At 39.5% G+C, this 27,372-nt stretch overlaps 2 protein-coding genes and 2 long non-coding RNA genes across 5 annotated transcripts in view; 1 reads left to right on the plus strand and 3 right to left on the minus strand.

The window, feature by feature from the left end:
- Nucleotides 1-11,551, plus strand: part of osbpl10a (oxysterol binding protein-like 10a) — a 90,556-nt gene extending 79,005 nt beyond the window's left edge. For both annotated transcript variants that reach the window (XM_084738391.1, XM_084738392.1), the window contains 6 exons: nucleotides 853-1,002; nucleotides 1,137-1,635; nucleotides 6,610-6,796; nucleotides 7,850-8,032; nucleotides 8,130-8,283; nucleotides 10,287-11,551. In XM_084738391.1, the coding sequence (XP_084594517.1) occupies nucleotides 853-1,002; nucleotides 1,137-1,635; nucleotides 6,610-6,796; nucleotides 7,850-8,032; nucleotides 8,130-8,283; nucleotides 10,287-10,331 (1,218 nt within the window). In that variant the 3' untranslated portion in view covers nucleotides 10,332-11,551. The remainder of the gene's footprint in view (nucleotides 1-852; nucleotides 1,003-1,136; nucleotides 1,636-6,609; nucleotides 6,797-7,849; nucleotides 8,033-8,129; nucleotides 8,284-10,286) is intronic.
- Nucleotides 8,079-13,022, minus strand: LOC146313141 (uncharacterized). Its single transcript, XR_014772006.1, has 3 exons — nucleotides 12,416-13,022; nucleotides 8,678-8,733; nucleotides 8,079-8,202 (listed from the first exon to the last, which is right to left on the minus strand). It is a non-coding gene; the product is annotated as an uncharacterized LOC146313141 (long non-coding RNA).
- A 377-nt stretch (nucleotides 13,023-13,399) lies between these two features.
- Nucleotides 13,400-17,664, minus strand: LOC146313142 (uncharacterized). The gene is made up of 3 exons (XR_014772007.1): nucleotides 16,571-17,664; nucleotides 15,560-15,609; nucleotides 13,400-13,937 (listed from the first exon to the last, which is right to left on the minus strand). It is a non-coding gene; the product is annotated as an uncharacterized LOC146313142 (long non-coding RNA).
- Nucleotides 17,665-18,207: 543 nt separating this feature from the next.
- LOC146313143 (dolichyl-diphosphooligosaccharide--protein glycosyltransferase subunit STT3B) overlaps nucleotides 18,208-27,372 on the minus strand; it is a 107,958-nt gene continuing 98,793 nt past the window's right edge. The window contains exons 13-16 of the mRNA XM_084738634.1: nucleotides 26,926-27,099; nucleotides 24,473-24,586; nucleotides 21,867-22,073; nucleotides 18,208-20,239 (exon numbers count right to left, since the gene is read on the minus strand). Coding sequence (XP_084594760.1) covers nucleotides 20,165-20,239; nucleotides 21,867-22,073; nucleotides 24,473-24,586; nucleotides 26,926-27,099 — 570 coding nt within the window. The 3' untranslated portion in view covers nucleotides 18,208-20,164. The remainder of the gene's footprint in view (nucleotides 20,240-21,866; nucleotides 22,074-24,472; nucleotides 24,587-26,925; nucleotides 27,100-27,372) is intronic.

The raw sequence follows: 27,372 nt of genomic DNA on the forward strand, positions 1-27,372 counted from the left end.
TTCGGTATTTATAGGTAGCTTCTTTGACGAGCTTTGAGCCGACATAAATGAATTGTGCGACCTTATCGTTGGTATTGACAGTTGAATGTGAAAATGGCTTCATCTTCTTCCTCTTGGCCTTTGGTGACACGTGTAGCACTGTATCTGTGAACGTGAATATCACCAGATTTCAAATGAAATGTGAACTAATCAGACCACAGCACACTTTTCCACTTTGCGTCAGTCTATCTCATTTAAACTCGAGCCCCAGAGAAGTCAGTTGTATTTCATTTATCTTTGTATGGTAGAGTCTAAACTTGTGCTTCACTTGTGCTCAACTTCACTCCGTTCTTGCTCGTGAATGACTGAGCCATTCGAGCAAACCAGAGCAAATCAGGACACTGTCACCTGTTACCGATTCACCTGTTTGCCTGTGGAGATGTTTCCGTAACTTCCCCAGTCTTTTATTGCCCCTGAAACATGTTGCAGATAAAAGTCAGAATTACAGTGAACACAATCACTGTAGACTATCCTGAGGCAAACCACATACAGTGTTCTCCAGTCACCAAATGTGTATTAATATAAAGCCGAAAATAGTCCCCAACAAACTATTTACTCCACTGGGATAATGAAGAAGTTAATGAATTGGTTAAATCTTTTACGTAACAGTGCTTGAATGAATTTCATTATGTTATATTCTCATTTCTTGGGATTGTGATATTGGAATATAATAGCAGACTCACATGTCGATGTTTTTGGTTCCAAAAATTGTTTTTCCATATTTTTTGAAACTGTGAGGTTATATTCAAGCTTCTCGTTCTGATTGAAAAGGTGAAAATCACTGAATTTTCTGTTTTCTTCTTGTTTTCATAGCACCACACGGGGCTGGAAGACATCAGCCCAACTGAAGAGGTGACGGATACAGAGGACAACGAAGAGGAGGACCTGGGTGTCCTGGACGACCAGCGGAGCATCATCCTCCACCTGCTCTCCCAGCTCAAACTGGGCATGGACCTCACACGGGTAAGACGCTGTTAAATTACAGCTACAGAGCTCAGTCAAAAATATATTTTAGTGCAAAACTTTTGAGGTAATTTCTGTCTCCTGAGCCTTTTCCCTAAAATAATCCTATCCTTGTCCTAATTTTGTTTTCCTAGGTGGTGTTGCCTACCTTCATTTTGGAAAAGCGATCACTACTGGAGATGTACGCCAACTTCATGGCCCACCCTGACATGTTCCTGTCAATCACGGCCGGGGCCACAGCTGAGGACCGAATAGTCCGTTTTGTTGAGTACTACCTGACCGCCTTCCACGAGGGGCGGAAAGGCGCCGTGGCCAAGAAGCCCTACAACCCTGTGCTGGGGGAGACCTTCCACTGTTCCTGGGAAGTACCTCGAGAAAAAGTCAAGCCTTTGGTCAGATCGAACCAGGGGTCCTCTTGGGAGCCGAGCAGGGGCCCCAACAACACACAGCAGGGCGACGATTCACCGGGAGGTTGCTACAGAGTCCGGTTTGTGGCGGAGCAGGTGTCCCATCATCCACCTGTGTCGGGGTTTTACTGTGAGTGCCGGGAGAGGAGGATGTGTGTCAACGCGCATGTTTGGACCAAGAGCAAGTTCATGGGAATGTCTATAGGAGTGTCCATGGTGGGAGAAGGTGAGCTGATCGACAACATTTCCTCATGTTTGTTTACTTTGGTTTGAAGTTTTTCTTTACTGAACTCAGTGTAACTCTCACTGATTTTAAGACTTATTTCTCAAGAGAGAGCAGCTTAAAAACAACATCATGATAATGAAGACAAAATGTTACCATTATCTTGAGATCATAAGATCATAATTTTTTTTATCTCAAGAAATTTCCCTTCTGTTTTCTTGTGATAACAGGTTGTCTTGTTATTTTGGAAATGAAAGGCCATTTTCTCAATATAATTTATCACAACAAAACAACTTTTGTTTTCTCAAGATCACAGGATAATTTTTGAGAAAAAGTATAAAAGTATTACTGTCAAAATGTACTAAAATAAGTTTGTTATCCCATCATATATACTACATAAGTAGATTACTATTCCTAAATGATTTACATATACTGTATAAGTGGTATTTTCGTGTTCTAGCTGGGTGTGGTGGAGCTATTGTTGAATTCTTTATAAACTGTTTGGTAGTTTGGTCCTTTGGCCCATTATTTAGAAACCCTAATAGTCTAAAAATGTCCTCTTGGACTGAAAGCCAGTTTGTCTGACAGCCTGTCACCATGAAAACAACCGCCCATTACTCCGAAAAGGCCAGCCTGGTATAATTTACATATCGTGTTTAACCTGACATCAGTTAGTTGCATTATGATGCATTATCATTTTATTTTTGTTTATTTTTGTTACCGTAACAACGTAAGTCATCTGATGAAGGTCTCCTGATGTTTGCATGTCAAAATACAGTAAGATATTAAGAGCAAAAATCTCCAGGAATAGCGCGTGTTTTCGTAACAATAGTCAACAGTCTGAAAAATGTCACATTGGACCGAAAGTTTATTTGTCCCACAGCCCGTTATCTGGAAAATAAATGCCCACTGCTCAGAAAATGATGTATTTGTTAAATGAACAAAATATAAATAGTTAAGTATGAGTAAAAATAAAATTAAAGTTTAATTAAAAGCCGGACAAAAAACAAGGTCTTGAGCTTGCTTTTAAAACAAGAACTAAATACAAGAACTTGTAGTGGACGTACTTTGAAAGGTACATTTGCCCCTAATGTTATGATGCAGCAGTTGTAGCCAGTAGTTTTGCTGCTGCTGAGTGGATCTACTGGACCGATTCCAAAACTTTTTGTACCTATTAGTCATTTAGATCCCAAAGTATGTGAAATAAAATAGGGCCACAGTTTTAAAATACTGGAATTACCCTTTAACAGACACTTACTGTGAGTTAAATCAACACTTCTGACAGCATTGCCCTCAGAATATAGCTCACCTTTTAAAAAATAAATAAGTTATACTTGTTTTTACAAAGTTCGTCACGGTGTCAGCTGAAAAACAAGAGGAACAGAAAGTCAGAAAAATTAAATAGAACTTTTTTTTCTTGGACAAACATTTCATTTTTACACCGTCTGAAAGACTGTCACAGTGTCCTGTCCTGTATGAAAGATTATGAGACCTCTCCCATGGCAATCAATAATCCTGTCCTCCCCGTCAGGACCGTGACACTTGGTACAGTAGACTGTTTGAAGTGAGTCACCCTGAGCGGGGACACAGGAAGTCCTTGAGCCCAATCGACCGAATCTGGATACATGAACTGATTCAGTCAGACAATACGGCTTCCTCGGGCTTATGCTGCACCTCTGACGACCTGTCGGCAGGTTTTGACGCTGCAGTTCATCACAGCATGTGGAGGGCGATGCTGCCGTCAGAGAACATAGCGACCCTCACTCCCAGGAAGTATTGATTGCTGTTTTTTTTTTTTTTTTTTTTTTTTGCAATGGCTGCTTTCCTGAGAGCTTTTGATATTATTTTTATGAATGGCTCAGACTTGACTGATTGGCAGTGAGTCAGCAGCAGAAAAGGAACAGCGGGTGCAGCAGTTTTTTTGCGTACGTGACCAGCTGGAGTTTGATTTGACCTGTATGACACTGTGCTGAGTGGTTGCTCAGGTCTGCCTCTGATGCTGCAAGGATGAAGGTTTTAATTCTCTTACTGTGCACTTAAAATCAGATTTACATATTAGGAGAATGATTATTAACTACACAAATAAGAGGCAGAAGTGTTACGCACCATGTTGTTCAACTATAACTAGTACTACTATAGAGTTTGGCATCTTGGTTTTTTGGAGCCAAGAGTGACGATATTTGGACAAAAGGATGGAGACTTTGAGGTTGCCGTGTCAATCACAAGGCATACCCTGCTTTAATGTCTATTTTCCTCCAAATATTTAGAAATGGAACAACTCAGCTGGTGGACGTCTCTTGTGTTCTTCCTAATGAAGGTGGAGTCTCAAAACAAGTTGTGATGGCAGCTAATGAGCTACTAGGATTAATTTTGGAATTTACTTTTAGAGGTATCTTAAGATTAGCTAGTTAGTTAGTCAAACGTTAGTTAGTTTGTTTTTAAAGCACATTGGTTAGTTTTAAATGTACTTAAGACATAAAACTTACTTTAATTTAATTTGAATAATGTCGCCTGCCCATAACTAAAACTTCCTAGCTACCATCAGAAAAGCTAATTTTAGTATTAGCTACACAGCCACTATCTAAAGACCGTCAAAAGAACAGCAGCATGTGACATGAATTAAAAAATTTTCATGTCGAATTGTGGAATTTGCCGACAGCCTATAAAGTCATATGACACTGTTAAATAATAGATGTTAGAAGTTGGTCTACAGGACAATAAATATTTGAAAGTGATAGAGAATCCCTGACAGCCTTACTGCATCATATTCCTTCATATTGTCACCCGAATTTGTCTTTTGCTTTACATAAAGACCATCATCCACCATAAATTGATGTAGAAAAGGCACAAATTGGTTATAAAAATTCACCAGGATGCAGGAAACGAACACTCAGATTGCTGCTTAACATCCCCTCCCCTAAACGAAACCTTCGCCCTTGACCACATAATGGCTGCAGGCCATTGTTGTGACTCTGAATAGGTTCATCCTTCACTATGTCAGCCCTCTGTGTCATGATTACGACCACACTGGTGCCACATGGGGTTTACCCCTGCAGGCATTTTGCAGTGAAACATAGCTGCACAAGTGATCTCGTGTGAACATGTGATTATGGTGTTAAGAATAGACAGTTATTCATGGACACGAGAGGCTGAGAGGGTGTTGTTTATGACTAAATAAATCCACTTATGCACTGACTGAATGATGCACTGAACTGATGACTTACACACCCCCAAGAGTCGATCATGAGCTTTAAGTATAATAGCCTCCCTTATGGGTACTCAAGAGATGCAAACACAAAGGAGATATCAACTGCTTCTATAGTGCTTATCACAGCGGGTGTTCATTATGCTGAGCGCTATGCATTATACTTAATCGAAAGCCATTATTGCTGTCTCCTGTCAGGTTAAATACTGTAACTTTTTTTTATTGCCAATATGCACAGGAGATGAAAGCACCAGAACACTGTAATCACAACATTACTTAAGATTTAAGGCCACTGCGGCTGTAATGGGCACGTTAGAGATTGTTGAAAACAACTTTATTCTTCACATAAATGTAGGTGAAAGCGCCATGAAATATGAAGACAAGTCATTACATTTAATTTAATGTGTATGTAGGATATTTAGTTTCTCTGTGAGCCGATTGCTCATTTTATAAGTGCACATTGAAAATCAGTGACAGGCGCATAACTGGCTTGTAGAAAATCTCAACATACCAGGCCCATGGATTGGGTTGAATACTCCAGTATTTCATTAAGCATGTAGACAAAGAGAGCCAGTGTGCTGAGAAGTCATCTGACTCTATAACGTGCCTCAGCTGATCCGAACTTTTGACATAACGGCATCATTTCCTTCAAATTGTTAGCAATCCACGTTTGAGCTATTAGTTTTTCCAGACAAACAAGTTTCCTCTCAGTGTTTTATACATCATGCTGTCAGAAAATACTTAAATTTCTATCAGGAGAAGTTTTTCTTTTGGTAATACTTTTTTGAAGGAATGTGCATAAGACTGACATTACATCATCATAACCATGTTATGACAAGTGTCACATTTTTATGACTGTCAGTGTCATTTGTTATGACAACTTTGCTAAGCCTACTTTCGCAACATGTAAATGATCGATCTGTCCATCAGGTAAATCACCTCAGTATTGAACCGAATAACATTTTTGTGACATGTCATTAAGTGTTGTTCAGTCAATTATGTCATTTGTAATGTTAAGGAGACATTGTTTGAGATGTCTTTGTTATGGCAACCTGAGGTTAACCAAGACAACAGTGTCCTTTTTGTGGCTACAGCTAGCAGCTAATGCTAGCTAGTTGACATTACCCAAGACAAGAACTTCTTTATTATGGCTACAACTGGTTGTTACTGCTAACTTAACTAACTAGCTAAAGCTAGCTACACTTAACAACAGATAGTGGTTAGCCTACTTTAGCAACAAGTAAAACCAGCTACCCTAACGCTCCGGTATTCTACTGTGTCATCCAACTGACCTTATAACATTTAATGACATCTTTACGGCAAGTCCAAATGGTATCACTTCTCATGACGCTGTTATGAAAGCCTTTGACAGAATAGTAACACTTAATGACAGGTCCAAAATGTATCAGTATAATTTAGCTCAAGGAGAAAATATTCATGGCACAGTTATAACGGCCTCATGACAGCTAGTGCCAAGACCAGCAACATATGACAGTATAATGTCATGCCAACACATTAAGCTTAACAATTTCCTTAAATTATCATATGATAATGTTAAGTTGTCATAACAAAGACATTTTCATTTTTGTTGTCAAGTTGTCATAACAGAAATCATTGACGTGATTACTGTGGAGTTGTCATAACAGAAGCTCCTTCATGTTCATGGCAGGTATCATGTGGTTATGACAATGTGTTACCCGTTTTGTTTTCTTGTTTGTTTCTGTGCGTTTCTATCCCCGTCATAAATTTAGTCTTTCTTATCTTCCTCTCAGGGGTCCTTTGTCTCCTGGAACACGACGAGGAGTACGTCTTCACGTTGCCCTGTGCTTACGCCCGCTCCATCCTCACCGTGCCCTGGGTGGAGCTGGGGGGCAAAGTCTCCATCAACTGTGTCAAGAGCGGCTACTCTGCCACCGTCACCTTTCACACCAAGCCCTTCTATGGAGGGAAGGTACACAGGTGAGTTTCTCCGTGCATTTCTTTACACACTCCGTCTCACAGCAACGACAAACATTAGACGTTGGTTTATCTTTTCATTTGTAAAATTGTCTTTTGTGACAATATGATTAGGACAATAAGTAAGGAACATGCTGGTCATTTATTTATTGGATATCAGGCAGATGATGTCAGTCACTTGTGATAAAGGCTCCTTGCTGACAACAACTGCATTAAAACAGTCTATAAATCCTTTGTTCAGACCTTTAATTTTTCAGTAGTTTTTTAAGTTAAAATGCTAATTAAGACTTAATATTTGTAAGTTGTTTCCTATTATTACAGTACATAAGTATTTGTAAGTTATTACAGTACATAAGTTTATGTAAATATGTGTCACCTGACATCAGTCTTGCTATCCCTCTCTGTATCTCTTATTCTTTTTTGTTTTTCACTTTATATAAAGGATTAAACAGATTTTTTTCAATTATTTTATTGCATCACAAACAGCATACATACACTGTGACACACAAATACTCCATCGACTTTTTTTTTTTTTTTTTTTACACACATTCCTCCATCTGCAACATTAAAACCACGAGTGTGATGAAAGAACTGCAGCAGACTTCCTGACTTGTGCCCAAAGAAATTTCCCTTTGTGATGTAAAGCAGTCCAACATATTTCGCAATAATGTGGGACAAATTTGGTTCAGTATAAAACGCATCATGCAAGTCAGTGAAAAGCTGTTTATTGTGAGAGAAAATAATGCCTCAAAGTTAAAATATTAATGATGTAAAAGCCACTTGGTGTAGAAATGTGGCTGAGAGTCACCCACAGACTGCTCTAGTTTCCTACAAACAAACATCATCTGATTAGAACCACTTATAAGATGCTATAATTACTATAATTACAACCCTGCATCTTAGGAATTATTTTAATTTATTAGTATAAATACACAAACAGTATACTGTATGAAATAAAGTAAATATTTGTCTCCTTCCAAAGTTTTCAGAAAAAATAACTACATAAACAGATAAGCATCTGTTCCTAACAACAGTCTGTCCCTTTGTCCAACTCAGAGTGACAGCAGAGGTGAAACACAACCCGACCAGCACCATCGTGTGCAAAGCGCAGGGCGAGTGGAACGGCACGCTGGAGTTCACGTACAGCAGCGGGGAAACCAAAGTGATCGACACGTCCAAGCTGCCCGTCACCAGGAAGAAGCTGCGTCCTGTGGAGAGACAGGGGAGGACAGAATCCAGGCGAGGAACTCACTTCTACTTTGAATAGGTACAGTAGAGCAGATGTGGGAGAACTGCTTATAATTTTAATTCCTCTGTGTCTCACCTGGGCTCACAGGCGGTTATGGCAACATGTGACCAAGTCGCTGAAGGAAGGGAACATCGACGAGGCCACGGAGCACAAACACCGGCTGGAGGAGCGACAGAGAGGAGAGGAGAGGCAGAGAGCAGCTGACAACAAACCCTGGACACCCAAATACTTCACTAAAGAGGTAAAGCACTGCAGGGAGATGAATAATGTAACTGTGAGACATGGCTGAGCAGCAGGGTGGCGATTCAGGTGCCCTTTATGTTTTAGTTGGCCATTTCTTTCCGTTTCTAAATCGATATATCACAGGCTGTGTCAGAAATCACTCCCTGTTTACTGTAATTGTGCACCATGCTTACTGCCCGGTAGTTTTATGTGGCTGTCCAAATTCACACCGTGAAATTTGTTTTATGTAGTGCCGTCAAATAAAAAAAAAAAAAAAAGCTGTTCATGGCATGTACACTACTGTCTGCCAACAATACTACAATGCAATGTGGAACATGAATGAAGAAGTGATTTGGCGCACAACAAAGACAACAAAAAAGTAGAAATAATAACTGAAACATTTTTCCTCTTACCTGTTTTGATGCCTGGGCGGCGTTGCTTTCATTTTCTCAGGTTTTGAGAAATCTGTCTGAAAGATTTAAGCAGTAAATTGAATTCTGTTTCTGCTGCTCACAACATTGAAAAAAAAAATCATGAAGCGATTCAACAGTAGCATCTCTAAAGAGAAACCATGTTGTTGTTATTCTTCACAGACGTCACCGTGAACAGTTTTCATAGAGACTACACAGCTCCTTTGTGACCAAAAAGTTCACATTGGGCCCTTTTCCACCAAATTAGCTCTGGTTCTTGACCTGATTCTGTTCAAGATCAGTGGAACTTGGTGCTGTGTAGTGAACAAGCCCACATTACCACATGTTTAAAGTGGAACCATCGTCATCAAGGATGTCGTCAACAGGGGGCGCTGCACGGTGCACAGCAACCTGTAGATTATGACACACCCACTTTGGTTCCTAGTGATCCAACCATCACCCCCACATCACCCTAGGGTTGGGCTAAATCTTACCAACCACCTGTTTCCAAAATATTTGCACAGGTGTGTGGCCTCTTTGTGCTCTTTGGTTAACTCACTGAACTGGGCCCCGTTTCCCAGAGCCTTCGTAGCGCTACGTGCGTCGTAAATTGTATCTTAAGGTGTCCCTTAAGCTTACGGGCTGTTTCCCAGGAGACCTTAAAATACAACTTACGACGCACGTAGTGCTACGAAGGCTCTGGGAAACAGGGCCCTGAAGAAGAGTCTGTTGCTGAGCAGTGGCTCAGATTTCAAATTATCTACATAAAATGACAAAAAGTGCCCCAAAAAAACCCCAATAATAGGTTCAGTTGCTGGTAACTGATAGATTTGACCAATCACAGCAGCTGCATGGAGGTGAGAAAGGAGTGAAGGTTTCTCTCTGGCTCTTTTTATTACTGACAACTGTCACTTTTTGTGTGAATTAACGAGTACAACCCTCTCAGTTTTGATAATTTCTTCCTCACACACTCTGAATCGACTGTAGGAGTCCCTACCTGCCTGTTTGAAGCAGATTCACGATTTTTAAACGTTCTCTACAACAGTCAAATCGTGGTTTTAACTTGAGTTTTGTTATGGATGTTTATTGTTCCTCTTGTTGATCTCAATGGACCGTTTTAAAGATTTTACACTGCAGCAGGTAGTTTTATCACCTGCTTAGACTATCGATGCACATCAAGGGACTAGTGCTGGAAATTAGCTTTGGCTGTAAACACGCGTACAGCACATCAGACACTGCTTACATACATGTCCTTTAAAAATAAACTAATTCTGATTGAGCACTTGCAGACCCTTACTACATGATTTAAGCTGCACACAAGCTGTAGCAGTTTTGTTACGACAGACTCCACCCTGATAGTTCCTGTGCCAACGCAAACTACTAACCCAAGCACGCTGATTTATTTGGCACCAGGAACTAAATTTAGCTGCTGTTTCCTCCGGTTGAAATGCAGATAAGGGTCCTGAAAAGTATTTTCAGCACTTTTAAATCACAGACCCTTTGACTGCTTCAGTACCAGAAGATCAGCGTTTAAGTTCTTATTCTCTTCAACTTTCTTTTAAGTTTTTTTTTTTTCTCCCCTTTTTAAATCGTCAATTTTTCCTCCTCACAGGGAGACGGTTGGATCTACAACAGCCCACTGTGGAAGTCGACCTGACATCAGAACAAGTCTCTCTACTCACGGACAATAACTGAGCTCCTGCCTCGTCTCCACGGCGAGGTCAGAGGTCAGGAAGTCAAACGGGAGGGAGCAGTGACCTCCAGACCTGAGCTATAGACTCCCAGAGTGACACACTAACAGGAAACAAGCAAGGTGCCAAAGGGATCTCCACTGTTAGAAACCAGGACGGTGGCTGGAGCTCTTGGGACAGAAGTAAATTTTTATATACAGTTAATAGTATTACTATTCAAAGTAGAGTATTTCTATTTTTCACCTTGCCAAGGCCTTTTTTGCACACGCACAGTAATGAAGTTTGCCACTGGTGTTTTTGCTTTTGTTCTTTTTTTTTTTTTTAAATGATCAATGTTTTCTCAGACATTGTTGACGTTTGTTTCCGAGCTTTTAGTTTGTAAATCAGCGTTAGAATGAAGAGTTCCCTGTCACACATCAAACTGTAGCTGTAAATGAGTTGTTTATAAAAGCACTTTTACCATAGAAATGAATTTAATATTTTATATCTATGGCTTTTACCAATCAGGGTGGTCTCTAAGAGCTTTACGGGGAAATAAGAACACCTAAGCAGCGTTAAAGGGATAGTTTGGATTATTTCAAGTGGGGCTGTATGAGGTACTTATATATAGTCAGTGTATTATCTACAGTAGATGGCGGTTGACGAGTACCAACGCTGAAGCTAATCAGTGCGCAGCTGTGGACAGGGTCAGCAGAAAAACATACATAATAAATCAGTTGAAGTGCGCACTATATTTAGAATATTTTCACGGCTTTACCTTGCTGTCAGAAAGATTTTTCTAATGGGAAACCCCCGTTATATAAACCAAATATTGCTGTCTCCAAAGCAACCATACTTCACTGGCAAAAAAAGTAAGTTTACCTCACAGTTGTTGCTCTACTGCTGCCTCGATTTGTTTGTGTTATTGTGCGACTTTGAACTAACCCCGTAAAACACTAAAGTCGCATAACAAAGGCTCATTTATGCCCCTTTACACATGAAAATAACATAACCGTCACTGCCCACGTGCTTCCACATGCCCTTTACGATGGCATGGATGATAAGCAAAGCATCAAACGGTCGAATAACGGTCAAATGAAAAATATTGTTGGCAAATGACCCTGGTATAAGTGGGATTATCACATTGTAGGTGTGTGATAAACAGTTTGAAGGCACGACGTGGAGGTGAAGAACCACCTGACTACTTGTTGATTATCCCTTACATTGATCTCTACAAAAAGTTACGTATGAATTTTTATTTTACAGTATCAGTACTTTGTACAGTCTTACTTCCTAATAAAGATGCAAATTCTTGACCCTAAAAAAATCTTTTTAAAGCCTCCTGTCATTTGCACAGTTAGCAGAATTAGGGAATTATTAGAGTGTGACACATCAAAGGCCCTGATTAGATTGATAGTAAATTTTTTTCCGATCCACACTCACAGAATTCTGGTAGGTTAGTGAAAATATTCTAAATATAGTTTACACTTAAACAGATGTTTTAGGTGTCTAAAATGCGTTTTGCTGCTGACCCCGTCCACAGCGGTACGTAGCTTAGATTTCTACGCCGGTTCTTGCGCTGCAGCTTCAAACTGGGACTTTGCCGTCAACCCTGCTCCAAAAAAACTATCCCTTTAAAATGAGATATAAACGAAGAGGTAAAACTACATTAGATTATGTGTTAGTATATATTATTATACAGTACATGCATTACAGTGAGCTATTAGAAAGTTTAAGTCCTGATTGTTTTGTCTGCACTATGAATGTATTTGGGCACATTTTAATGGTATGCTATTCTTCCATCTTGTACTGTTTGCTACTACACATGCGTTTTGTGTTTTTCATTTTGATTTTGCCAAGTCGCTCCATTTACAGTATTTCACCCGCTGAGTGAGGCGCCTCTCGCATAAACAGACCTCTTACATTTCCATCACTACCTCTCTTATCCAGCTATTCCAGCCATTAGCCACTTCCTCCTCCAAAACAAAACACTCCTGGGTCGTCTAATCTTTTTTTTTTTGTATCTGTGCCCTGAAGATGGCACTTGTGTAATTAGGCAGCCGCTGCTCACCCGGCCCGCGCCTCCTGAAGTTAATGCTCCTCCCGAGGTTGCCCGTGGTGATGAATATGGATGAGGAGGCTCGCAGAAACACACAACCGTGTTCTCACATCTGGGGGTCGCTGGAAGGTTGCCTCTGTTGAAGATGAGAGGATAATCCAGCAGAATAACAAATCACTGGGAACCGAGGGGAACCGGCCTGCTGGAATAAAACAGACAAGGAAATGTGGTGATATATGAAATCAGAGGAGAGCCTTTAAAAATAATTAATCTGTGAGACAATAAGAACATAAATGTGGAAATATGAAGAGAAAAGTAACTAAAAAAAACAACAAAATAGGAATAATAAGCATTCTGATTTATTTTCATATCTTTGTTCATTCATTTCTTTATATTTTTTTAATTATTTGTTTTTAATCATACATTGCTCTGTTTCTACTGAAGCTTATTGTATTCACTTGAGAAAAAAAAGGTTTGTCTTAACAAATTAAATAATTTTTCATGTAAAAGAAATCTCTGTTTCTCTGATTTATGAAAGTTTTTCATGTCAAAATAAATCAGCCGGATTTATGCGTTCAGTCAAGAAAAAAGTAAGAGGGCAAAGCGAAAGCAGTGGGTAAAAAATAACTAAAAATTAAAGTGGAATTAAGAATATGGAAAAATATGAAGTCATTTATATGAAAAAATAATGCAATATTTAAAACAAATATGTAGATAAATATAGAAATAAATGACAAATATGAAAATAAATGGAAATGCTTATTATTCTTTTATATTTTGTTATTTCTCTTTATATTTCCAAATGTATTATCCTGTTCTTTTACAGATTTATTCCTTTTATGGGACTCCTATAATTCCAAAGGGTGATACGACTGTGGCACAGCCCATATTTCACAAACTATGTGGCCAAGTTTTAAATTGATGACGGCTTTTTTCTAATCAAGGAAAAGCAGGAATTAAAGTAATTAACAGTATGTCCACTTCAAGTTCTTTTCACTGGAAATGTATTTTTTATGGCCTTATATTATTTCTTTTGTCAAGACAGGAGATTCACAAACTGCTTACTCTCTCAGTTTTCAAGTAGAATTTGTATTTTAATCCAGGTGAATTTACCAGATGCCTCTTTGTAGCCAATACCATGACAGTATCAAGAACAAACCTGCAACCACTGAGAGAACCTGTCATCTGCAGCAGCAAACCACTGTTCATTACTGTTTTATGACACTCGCCTTACGTGAAACTAACAAGCAGTTTTTGTTTTTATATCCAGTCGGTTCCAGACTCACTGAAGTAGATCGTGATTGTGGATGAAGGAGGGATTGTTCATTAATAAAGACCTTCTATCTTTTTTTAAATCGAACAAGTCTTCTCGTGATGTCCTGAATGTACAGCTGTTATAATGTCCTGCTCTATAAACTGTATACTGCTCATCACTCACCGTGGCCGCCATTTTCCTCTGACGTCACACCAGCCGAGGGAAACTCAAGCATGTGACAGACTGTTTTCATGTGACCTCTTCCCAATCGATCAGCAACTGAAAGACAAAAGATAGTAAAAATCTGGAGGGATATCGGGTCATACTATTAGACAAAAGCTAATATTAGCACTCAGCCACTTCCTAGCTAACGTTATCATGTGATAATGTTATATGACATGATAGAAAAGTAAATTAATTCTGAAATATCAACACACATCTTGGACTTTTATTTAATCATGGAAATAAAACACACTGCATGTAATCAAGCTTGTGATATGTTAACTGTCTCGCATGTAAGCTAAACGAGCTAAAACACCGTTATCTGTATCAACAGTCTTATCTTACATTTTTCCTTATGTAATCTGTATGAATAACACACAGAAATATGTTCCAGTGAATATAATGTCACATAATGTTACTGACTGAACCAGAACGTTTCTGAGGTCGGGTGAAAACACAAAGAGACAGTTAACATTAGCATTAGCCTAAAAAACAAGCGTGATTACATTCATTGCATTTAACTTCCTACTTAAAGAAATGTTTCCATGATGTGTGCTGATATTTGGGAATTGAAAGCAAACGTGGAAACATGCTAGCCAACAAAGGAACTGTTCTCCAAGGCATGGTATGAAGTTAGCCCTCAGGGCTTTCTGACAGAAAGGCTTTAGTAAGTCAAGTTGACGTATGATGAAGAATGATAAAATCCATGCAAGCAGCAGGTAGTGGTGGATGAATTTAGGGCTGTCATGATATCAGATTTTGATCATGATTATCATGGCCAAAATATTCACAATAAGGATAATATCATTGTTGTCTACACAATATTATTATGTGTATTAATAACATGATGTCAATATTTCTTTTTTCTATCATTAATCTTGGTATGTCACAGGGACAAGGGTCTAAATTAACTTCCAGTGACATTATTTTACTCCCAAAAACCTCCTTGCTCAGACTGAACTTTCCAAAAATACAGGAACTTTTGTGATGGCTTTTCCAGCACTGGACATTTCTGATTGGTTGAGCACTCAGAGAATTTTATTCCTGCCTATTTTCAAAATCTGCAGGTTTTTTTTTTTTTGTTTGTTTACTGTGCTTCAACACATCAACATGAGTCGTGTTTCCACCCAGATTGTGCAGAACATTTAGATCATAGTTTTCAAGCAATGGCTGTTTTTACAAATCATTTTTGCAGCACCAAAAAAGGCAACAAACTGGCATCATTATTTGTGCAACACTGCGTCAACATCCCCGTTTCCAATTCCTGCTGGATTTTGTCGACTTTGTTCAATAAGACCTGGAGTTGTTGTTGGTCCATCTGTCAATGTTTCATACTGTAAGTCCACGTTGATATGTTGAAGCACAGTGAAGAAAAAAAAATGCTTTGCAGCTGCAGACTTTTAAAAATTGGTGGCTGAAGTAAACTGCTGCAAAGTTTGGCACTGCAAGCCCCGCCCCCATTGTTCCTCTAGTGTTGGGAAGCACTACCCCCCCCCCCCGAGCACGGACTTTTGGGGGTGAAAAATAATGTCCCTGGAACTTCATTCACTGTGGTGGAAACACACTGAATTGCTCCAAAGGCTCCTAGTCCCTGGGGGAAAGTTCCTGCAGTGGAAATGTACATACAGCTTTAAAGAGATAGTTCACACAAAATGAAAATTCTGTCATTATGTACTCACCTTCAAAGTGACTGAGGGTCAGGTTTATTTTGTTAGTCCACAAAACACTGCTGGAGTTTCACAGGAAAACAGCATTGTCGAATCTCCCAAACAATGTAAGTGAACAACTAAAAAAGAACAGAACAAAACAAAAAAACAAAATGCCTCCATACTGCTCGTCTGGTGTAATCCAAGTGTCATAAAGTCCCAACATGCCGTTTGCACACCATCACACCACAAACACAGTTCAGACAGTGTTCATATGCAAGTGAACGTGGCTCCATGCTAAGGATCTAGAGTGAAGATTTAGATTAAAAACATGATGTAAATGACGTCTTTCAAGTCAACTCGACATGTTTAAATTTTTACTGAAAAGCTAACATGTTTAATGTTAATCATTGCCAACATTTATGTTGATTTGTGCCAAGTGGGAGGTCAAAAATCAAAAAATCTTTTAATTTGTTAAATTTATTAATTTAATTAATCAGATTTTCTCTTGTCATTTTTTCAAGGTTCACCTCTTTTTCCTAACAAAATCCCTGCACTATAAAGGCATTTTTGAGAGGATCATATTTAGGTGATTTTCAGAACTTTTCCTTCACACAACGTGAGATTTTGTTCTCATTCTGAACAAATCTGTTGAGTTTTTTAATATTGCAATTTCTGTGAGGTTGACCCACATTTACTATCTAGACTATAAGGCATCTCTTTATTTTTAATTTATCCAGCATCTTTGTTTTCTTCTGTTAAATGAGTATTACAACCTCATTTAGTCCTGACATTACACCAGCTGTTTTAACAGTCACATACCTTTACACCGATACAGCTCTGGAAAAACTGTTTCAGGTGCCTTTCTCAGATAAAGTACAGGATTATTAGGAATTAATCATTTGATGGAAAGGCTGATTTCACTCTATCCACCCAATATTTACCCACATACCAGTGGTTTCCACCTCGTGACCCAGATCCAGCAGCTCAAACCCATCACCAACTATCCTCACCAGTGAGAGTTACGTCATTATTTATACATACTGCTGCAGACTCTCAGGCTCACGTCTTCATCCAAAGGCTAATGCTGCCATCAAGTGGTTGGCCCTCTGTTCACCTGGGCTGAAAATATGAATAAACTGACTGTGCTGTAATTCATAAAGCTACGTCAATAACAACAACTTAAACAAATGTTTTCATTAAAGTGTATATTTAAAGATGGCTGAACAGAACAACAATGTAAAAATGTAAACTTTGAAGGTGAGGGAGGGATTTCTTTAAACATAAAGTGTTGGGGACAGACGGCACCGAGACCTACGGAGAAATGAGTAAACTTAGTAGAGGAAGGAACTGTTGTGTGACACAAAATGTGAGGAAAATAAAACGAAAACAATGAAAGGGCAACAAACTGCACATCACATTAAGGCTTAGTCTGAACTCTCTGCTCTGTTGACAAATGAGAAATCAAAGGACACGACACAGTTTTAGGCGTTTGTGTGCGTGACTGAATAACAATGTGGCATTGTGTCGAAGGTCTGAAGCCTGAAGAAACGGTGACACTTGGTTGTCAGAGAAGATCAAAGCAAAAAGAACAAAGCAAATTTAGACACGTTCTTAAAAAAAAAAAAAAAAAAATACAAAGAAAAAACAAACAGGTGATACTAATAAAAGTCACTTTCTGTGAGATGTGACAAAACAAGTACAGCTGTATGATGTGTTAGTCTTTGATGTGTCACTTATTTGATTAAAAAAAAAAAAAAAAGTTACTGAAGCGTGCACATACAGAAACTCCTTTAGTGTTTAGACATCTGAAGAACCCAGACACACAGAGAACAGTGCAGTGCCCGAAGAATAACAAGTCAAAGGTTACGGCTCATCAGAGCTGTGTCCAAAATCTATACTGGATACTACAGCTGAAACAATTAGCCTAAATTAATCCACAACTATTGTTTATTAACCGCCTTTTTAACGCAGGAAAGCCCAAAATTCTGTGGTCGCATCTTTGAAAATGTGAGTATTTGCTGGTTTCCCTTGTCTTCAATATTAAACTAAATATCATCTTGAACAAAAAACATCAAATTTTCTAATTTTGTGATTTATTATGGAAAGAAAATCATCAACTGATTAACCAATGGCAAACATAATCGTTCAAAGTACAACTATCAATTAATATAAATTATTTTTCATGGACATTACTAAATGATTAGTTGATCGCAGGAAAACTAAAGGTTCATTCTGCCAATTTCACTTAAGAAGAAACCGTAAATCTCAGATTGAGGTTTTTTTTTTTTCATTGAAGGTGGAATCTTTGAGAAATGTGGTTGTTTACCTGGTGGTGCACTAAGACCCTAATAAAATGCATCATGGGAAATGTAGGATCCAGAATTTTCTGTAATCTGAGTCTTAACTATGGTCTCAAATAGAGTTTCTCAGACTGGAGGGGGGGGGGTAAGTATGACCAGGGAAGAAATACAGAGTAAAACAACGTGCAACTAATATGATTCATGTGGGGGAAATAAACTGTTTCCTAATGCTATCATGCTTTATTTTACTAAAATTCAACTTGAATCCTTTTCTTTTAATCAGTTGCTTCCACAATTATAGTTATTTAATGATTGGTAATTGTGGAATAGGTGGAGTGTTATTTTTTCTCCAGAAAATGTTTGTGTACCACTGGACTAAAAGTTTTGGAAGGCAGTTTATTTTTGGCGTCACTGGGCAAAAGTTTCATAACAGCATTTCAGTGTTGTGTAATTCAAGTGGAGAGCAAACTAGACTTCTGCTCCTCCTCTTGGCTCAGTTTTCAGGGTGTAGAAAATCTATCCTGTCACAGGATACTTGGGCCAATCAGCAAGATAGATGATTGTTGAGGCTCAGTCCCAAAATGTCAGCGTCCGATGACCTGAAAAAGACTCAGAAATAAACTCTCTTTCTCTAGAATCACTTACGCCGCCTTCGGAGATTATCTCGGCCTCTGCTGCTGTGATTCTGAAGATTCTTTTCTCTAAAACCTGCAACTATTTTGATGATTTCTCATGTTGATTGTTTTTCAAGCAACAGTGCTATCCATTTGCTGGTTCCAGCATCATCAGGATTTGCTACTTTTGTCTATTTTACATCAGTGTAAGTTGAATATATTTGAGTACTGGACAGTTTGTGAGACAAAACGCAGACATTTGACGCCGTCACCTTGAGCTCTAGGACACTAACATCTTATAAACAAATAAACTGAGAAAATAGTTCAATAAAATAATGAAAATAATTGCTAATTATTATTATATGCAGTATAGAATTAGGACACAGCTCTAAAGCAGCCTGAAGATGCTCGTTAGTCCACCGTAGTCGCAGACATTGATGGAAGTTTCTGGACCTCAGTGGTCTTTTCTAGTTTCAGTGCCTGCGTACTAACCACCCCCCTTCACAGTTCACCAGTCTATTTCCAGTTTCCAATGCCTCACAGTCTGGTCGAAGCACCCAACCCGCTGCATTGATACATGAGGAGCTAAAACAAAACAAAGCAGAGACAGTCGTCACAAATAAATGAGGCGATGATGACCAGCGATGAGGCACTAGGCTTTTGCACACTGAACTAGAGAGCTCCCTCTGCAGGAAGGGAGGCCTAATTTATTATCACTACTTTTTACACACAGTTTGCTTGCTTCCGTCTTTAAAACCCTAGCAGCAGAAATGTACAATCTATGCAATTTATGAAAAAGAGTGGGGGCTAAAGGGGGGGGAACATTGTAAAAATTCACATTCATTCTTTCAACAAAATCTCAAGCCCATCTGTACAAGAATTATTGCATTCACTGATCTATTTGCTGTCATACAAAAAACCCCAAACAATCACATAAAGAAATTAAGAGAAAAACAAAAACTGCATATTTAAAAATCACCACAATAATCCAATATATTATCATCCTTTTAGACATTTTCTTTACATAACATATTTACATATTAGGCCAATTTTTTTCTCTCTAAAGAATTTGTTGAAAAAGAAGGTCGGGGAGCCAGGCAGACATAAAGGACATGGTGATGATAAAAAGGTTAATATTACAGATGGGCTGTGCCTAGACGGTGACGTTCCTCCATACCGCATACTGTCCTCTGTACACGTGTCAGGAACAAGTCCTCAGCTTTCACTGCTGCGCTTCCTCACTCTCAGTAATGAGTTCACATGTGCCATGGAGCAAGGTCGATGGGTCTTTGGTGCAAATGTTCCTAGTCTTCTCTCGTTTCCCCTTCTCCTCCTCGCCCAGATCCCCGTACTGATAAGCAGTTAATTAACGTACCACAAAAATTAATCGACGCCAAAACCAAGTAGAGCAGCCCTATGCCTCGCCACACATTCAAGTACAAAGTAAAAATAAAAAACAAAAACAAACAAAAAACAGAAAAACAAAAACAGGAGAAAAAATAAGCAAGACAAAGATCCTCAGGATAAAACGGACAACAGTTCTGGAGCTAGCCAGATATGACACTTCAGCTTCCTCAACACACGGGGGGCGCCCTAATGAGACAGGCTTGAGACCAAGTGCCAGATAAACGGCCCCTGTGTTCTTCTTCATTGGTTGTTCGAGGTTTCTTCGCATGTGTTTGTTTTCCTAGAAGAGTTCATCGTCATCGTCATCGTCATCATTATTTTTTTTGTAGTTTCTTGCCTTTCCTCAGGACAAGCTTGTTCTTGATGTGTCCTCGCTTCCTCTTGGCAGTCTGGTCAGAGGGGCAGGAAGATAAATCATATGACAAACAAACTAAAACAACTTTACTGTTAGATTGATGAGACGCAATTAGATTTAAATGACTTACACATCACTTCTGGCTCATCAAACAGAATCTTCTCATGCGATTTAATGACTGTGATGATTGAATGCGAGCCTGTTTACACCTGCTATTAACATGCATCCTGGGTGATGTAATCACAAGTGGACAGATCTAAGCATGAGAGTTTACACCTGGCATTACAATGCGTATCCAGATGTGACTCGAGTGAACACTTCATCAGATCTCCCTTCCACGTGCTAGATGCAAATAAACACGAGGGCTGTTTCATCAATTGAATGTCCATTTGGCTGCGTATTTGTTCTTTTTTTTTTTCCCTTTTCAGTTCTAAACTAAACCCACAATGAGTCTCATGTTTTACTTGCGCTGTAAGCAGCCCAGCAGGAGAAAAGCTCCATAGTGTTCTGGGATTTTATACCTACGGATCAGGACAAAGCACTGTTTTACTTTTTCTGACTGATGTTTTCACATCACAGATGATGAAGAAAGCTCGTCTCAGCAACACGATGTTTTTGACAAAGAAAGAAACAACTTAATATTGCATTTAATGGTAAATTTACAAGAAGGCACAAATGATTAAGAAATGGTCATAGTTGTGTTACTTCCCCCCTCTGCATACAAAATGTGCTCTTGTTTTTAACCAGCGGCCCTCTGGGATTAATGGAAACAATGTTTTTTCCCAGTGTCCCCAGTTTGAGGAAGCAGAGAGGAACGCCAGCGTGAAACTAAGCAATGAACTGCTGTGATCAGGGTCAATAGCAAAAAGGTATTTTAGCCACTTAAAAAAGCTCCACTTGAAAAAAATCAATATCACTTTAAGTGTGCCCTATATTTGGAGTATTTTCACCGTTTTACTTTGCAATCAGAGCCTTTTCTGATCAGGAAACCACCATTATATGAGTCAAGTATGACTCAGACGCCATGTATAGACAAGTGGTTTTACCTTGTAGAACACAGGAGTTTTTTGTCTACTGCTGCATCGATTTATTATTGTTTTTTTGTGCTTTTGTGTGACTTCAGTCTTTCAAAAGGATAGTTCAGACTGACCAGAACATAAATTACCTGGTTTGTAGATGGCAGACCAGCAAGTCCTGTGTTCTGCAATGTACATTTATTGATTTCACCTATGGAGTTTGGTTGGTTTGGAGAGAGCGATACTTGGCTGACATAACGACAGTTTTATGTCAGAAAAGGCTGTATGATAGCAAGCTAATGAGATGAAAAAAATCTAAAAATACTGAACACTTCGATTTTTTTCAGGTGGACCTTTTTCAGGTGGTTATAATAAATTAATTTTTTGCTGACCCTGACCACAGCAATTCAGTGCTTAGCCTCTGAGCTCATACTCCTCTCTGCTTCTCCAAACTGGAGGCGTGCCAACAACCCCACTTAAAATAATCTGAACTGTGCCTTTAAATTACTGGCAGGCCATCTGAAATGGGTTATCACCAACACTGTGAAAACCCCTGTATTTATTCAACTCTAAAACCTACATGAATCTCTGGGAGGCAAATGAATAACCTATTTCAAACATCAAACAGAGGAAGAGTCCTGCTACCTTTTTGGACGTGTACTTCTGCTTGGGCACTACACTGCGGAGCTTGTGGTCCAGCGGCTCTCTGTTGTCCAGGTTCTTCACCTTGTAGATCCTGACCAGCCAGTGCTCTGAGGTGAACGCCTCCTCCAGGTGCTTGAACTTGATGTCTTTGTTGCCGATCTCGGCGTTGCGTGTTCGATCAAAGCCGGGAGGCGTCCGGAAGTCCAGCTGGGAGGTGGAGAAGCCGTTACACCAATTAGCTACCAGCAAGTTGTGTGTCTTGGTTAAAATGTCACATGCAAAATGCTTCTTGGTTTAAAGAATCAGCTTGACATTTTGGTGAACGAGTGGAGTTAGATGAGAGGATTGATACAACTGTCATTCATCTGTATGCTGAATGTGAAGCCTCAGCTGGCAGGCAGTAGCTTAGCATGATGACTGGGGAAAAAAGAGGAAATAGCTTCTCTGTTTAAAGGTGACAAAATTGAAAGTCTGTCACTTAACCCTTGTCACCATCTTCCTCTATCATTGTCGTACCATTGCTTGATAGTGAACGGCACGCTAACGTACTGATGGATTCTGTGCTGAGCTAAAACAGATAGATGATTCTGTTGGTCTAGTTAATCTTAGCAGTGCCTCTGACACTGTTTGCCTCAGAAACAACTACCAAAAGAGCTGAGTCTTTTGCTTGTGAGTAACAGAACTAACTGGTCAATATGCTTCAATAATACATAGCTAAATAGTTTGCTGTTATGGATGGGTGCTGCACAGATTTAGCAGGTTAGCGAGCTTATTGCACAAGGATTCATGGGTCACCTTCTGTCAATGTTGTGCAAATTATTATTACTACTATCATTTATTTTCTTTTTTACAAACAGGTCAATTTATATTTGCTAATAATGTGTTGGATTCATGTTAATGCATATTTTCAGACATATTTTAAATTTGACAGACCCCTGCAATACCTCTGAGGATCCTCTAAGGGTCACGAACCCCCTGTTGAAGACCCATGGTTTATGCTAAACTACATTAAGCAGCTGCTGGTTGTAGCTTCATATTTACCATGCAGATGTCAAACTATTCCCTTAAGGAAAACTGAAAAGAAACAGGAAAACTTTCAGACACAATCTGACAATCAACTAAAATGTAATTCCATTTTAACTTAATTTCAGCTCACTTAATAATGCAAACTTTAGAACCAAACAGATAAAAACAAGAACAAACACAGTTATAAAAGAAAAACAAAAAGTCTGATAGCACTTAGGTTACAGCGTAGTGTCTGCCCTTTGGCGACTATTACATTACACACTGTGTGAGCCACTTACAACCTCTTATTCCCATGATTCTGCTCTAAAAGCCTTTGACTGCTCCTCACTCTCTGTCCTTCTCACATTTGATTTGCCCTTGTCACCTGTATTCTCAAAGTCTCCATCTACCTTCCCCGTCTTGTATTTTTGTCCCGTTTCCTCCTTTCTCTCACTCTCCCTGCGGTTACCATGTCCCCTCTACAGTACCTTGGCATCTCGTTTATGCCTTCAGGCAGCTTCAGAGGACCGAGAGTGTGAAATATTAAATTATTATTAGTCACAATAGTTTAGCCTCTCAATTTGTATTTATTAGCCCTGTTCAACTCGTTTAAAGGTTAAGAAAAAGAAATAAATGAGGAGGATTTCTAGGAGATATGAAACTCACGTTTGGTTCCATTACATACTTTCTATTCTGCATGTATTATGCATTGTGAGTCCTTTAATCTCCACTCACTTCTCCATCCTCACCTATCATGCATGTTCACCCCACTCCACTTATTGTCTTTTTCCTGGTGTCCTCTAAGCCTCCGTTTCACCTTGTCACATCCTGTTTCCGTAAACCTAATCTACCCCCCTCCATCCTTTACTGTAACTCTTTTATTCTTCCCTCACCAGGCTCAGTCCCTCCCATCCTCCGTCTCCTTCTGTGCCTCCGTCTCTCCATCTCTTTACCCAGAAAACAGCTCTGTGAGCTACACAGAGCTTTGGCTGTCTTGTCGACGGATGGCGCTGCATTGATTCTCCCATCTCAGCTCAGCTGTTGGCCGGGCTGCATCTACAGCAAGGATGTAAGCACCTGGCAAGAAGGATCCCTCTCATCTCTCCTCTGCTACCTGCCAGAAGTAGCCGTGGTATTTCAAAGCACCCGCCAATCCTTCATATTCCTCCTCCATCCTTTCCAACCCCCCCTCTCCGAATCTCGGGAGCTCCCCAAGGCATCTCCTTAAATCCTCTTCCGGCTGTCTGTCAACCAGCTACGCTTTTAAGATACAGTAGCAAGAAGTTTTACACCTTTGGTGGCGGCACATGCTTGTTATTCTCTGGTAAAGCTGCATAATATATAGTAGGCACATTTTTTACTTCTTTGGCGATAGCAGCTGCTTGTTAATTTCTGATCTTGGCACAGTGCTGAAACTCATTATTTGTAAGTGTGAAGGGGATCATAACACCAACAAACTCTTTTTAAATTCAGTGAAGAGTTTCTCTCAGGCCCTCACCTCACACCTGGAGATGAAAACATGATCAAAGACACGCAGAGTGTTTGGTGATGTTGACTTGGTCAGAAAGCAACATAGAGTCTTTCGCTGCGTCTCTCCTCACCTGCATTTCGCCAAATCGATAATAGGACATCTTGTACATGAGGCAGTTGAGCAGAGTTGGTGAACCGGCCTTGTCCACTCTGAACTCTCCCTGTGGGGTGAAGTAGTCGCTCTCCTGAATAAGACAAGGAGGAAAGCAAGATAAGGCCCAGAAAACGAGTAAAAGGAGAAGTAATTTAGTAGCACCAGTGCCAACAGCTCACAGACAGTACATGGTGATAAACCTGGATAAGAATTAATGAATATGAAGTATTATCAGATAAAAAAAAAAAAAAAAAGCCTGTTTTTGATTGGGGTTCTGTAACAGGTCCTGGACATAGACTACAAGCCAAACACAACAAAAATGAAGCCAAAATTTCCCTGATCTGAGCGCTGCCATGTTACGCTGGTAGCTTCATTTGGAGCCAGAGCCTGTGTAATACTGATCAGCGTTGGCGCTGTGGTATCGAGGTCCCGCCCACACACCCAGCTGACCCAATCAGGAGCAGGGCTTAGCGGTCAATCATGATGTGAAAATTTGCTTTTATAGCATCAAATAAATAATAATAATAAAAAATAGATGTGTACTTTGATTTTTAGTTTTTTAGTTTTTCACAACATAACTCATGAACAGGGCTTTCCTCAGGGATTAGCCAGCCAGTGGGATAAAGTAGCCAGCTAGGGCGCTTATGAACCTTTTTTCCAATTTTCTATGGATTAAATGAACGAGACATAACATGGAAATTAGTGATCTTTACAGGTGCTGGTGGGCAGATTCTGTTGCATTCAGACAAATTGCAGGCAAGGAAGCGAATAGGCAGATTTCCTAAGATGTTAACTTGTTGCTTTAAGCAACTGCATAACAGTCAGCTTGATTTCTCAAATGTCACATAATCAAAAAAAACAGTTCTGTAATTGGGGTAGGGGACTAGAGAAACAGGTAATGTTTATCATCCCAGAGGTGCAGTTTGTTGCACAGCCAGCAATACTACAATCATCACACCAATAATCACACAATAATTGCCCACAAAAAAAGATCTAATTACAGAATACTGAAAGACCAATAGCTGCAGGGGAACGATGATTATATCTGGGACCAGATGGAGCGAACCTGCACTCACTGAACAGCCGGTGACTAGAGACAGCAAAGACTTACTGGGCTTTCCTGGTGGCTCTGACTTTGTACACATGCGAGAGGTCATTCGGATTTGTGCCTCCAATTTTACTGCACTTTCTGACAATTCCCTCTAACCTGTTCCTGTTTTATAAGGTAAGTGACCCGATCCAGCAAATAAAAGAGAAGGTTTAAACAGATTCAATAAAACATTCTCATAAAGGAGGCGTCGACATTAAAACTCCTGAGCTTCTGAGAAAAGTGCGCGTTGATGGGTCTTTGCTCAAACAACATCAGATAGATCTCTCCTGGAAAACACAGGTTTCTTGGCTCTGTATACACCAGCTTTAGAAGCAGCTCTTTAAAGGGACAGTTCACCCCAAAGTCAAAAATACAGATTTTTCCTCCCACATGTAGATCTCTTTATCCATCTAGTTTGTGTTGGAGTGAGTTACCTCCTGAATATAATGGAAGTAGATGGCACCTGGCTTGTGGTGCTTAAAACGAAAAATAAACAAACAAAAAACATTTGAAAAACTCAAAAGCAAAGTCTCTTTCCAGAAATCATGACCCACTTACTTAAGATAATCCACAGACCTTGTTGTGAGCAGTTTCATGTAGGAACTATTTTCATCATACCATGGAAAGAAAGTAGTTCCTGTATGAAACTGCTGACAACAAAGTCTGTGCATTATCTTGAGTAAGATGGATCTCCAGATCTTGGCAACTCATACCAGAACAATCTAGATGGATAAATGGTATTACAGTGAACAGGAAAAATCTGTATTTTTGATAACACAAAGTAGCCTCTGCTTGGACTGTAAATCTGATTACTGACTGCTACGTTATATGCAGGTTGTTACAGTAACCAGCATGCAAATGTGTTGTGGGACTACCGGCATGTTGTGGTTTCTCTGAACAGCCTGATTTCTTGAATGCATCTAAAACCACAGAATGTGTTTTTGGTGCCTGCATAGTGCATTTATGTGTTGGAGATGAGTAAGCTGCAGCATTCATGAGGTGCTGTATGTTTACAATTCAAGCCACACAAAAAATAATAAGGAAACAGGGACACCATGAACTTGAAAATCTGAATCTGATATTTTCTTGCCCTGGGGGAAAAAAAAGAAAAAGAAAAAAAAAAGAACTGCTGTTCAGGATGTGCTTCCAAGTCACGGATAACGTTTCATGAATGCACCACAATGGGGTAAACAGAGTCTGTCCTTGAGCACCATTATAAAGGAGTGAGTGTGTAAGAGTGTGAAGGGGAAACACTGATTTCACTGCTGTGTGAGTGCTCACTACATGATCTCCTGGTGAATCACTGCAGTGTCAGGCAGCTGCTGCTATGTCACACTCACCCTGATGTCTTTGGGGTGCTCTCCCTCAGCTATCCTCACCATCCACAGGAACTTGTTTATATCGTCTCCTGAGTAGCCGATTACACCTCCGAAGATAATCAGTACGTAGTCCACGTCCAGCGACCTCATGATTTTGTAGGCTGCGCTCTCGTTGGAAGACATGGCTTTTCCCACCTAAAAACAGTAGAGATGTAATGACATCAAAGACTCAAAGAAAGATGATGTCACAAAAAAATCCACAATATAAATACAATATTATTTATCAATATATATAAAAAAAAAACAATTCGAAGTCTCTGTTAGTGTATTTATCTTGTACCTGACCTCTTTTACTACGAAGCCAAACTGTTGTACCATATGCAGAATGTATCTTGGCATTGTTTTGTTGAAAATAAGCAGGGACATCTGAAAAAGACGTCATTTGGATTGCAGTATATGTTGCTCCAA

The sequence above is a fragment of the Lutjanus erythropterus genome, chromosome 16, assembly GCF_056507025.1.
Source record: "Lutjanus erythropterus isolate fLutEry1 chromosome 16, fLutEry1.hap2, whole genome shotgun sequence".
Taxonomy (NCBI): domain Eukaryota; kingdom Metazoa; phylum Chordata; class Actinopteri; order Lutjaniformes; family Lutjanidae; genus Lutjanus; species Lutjanus erythropterus.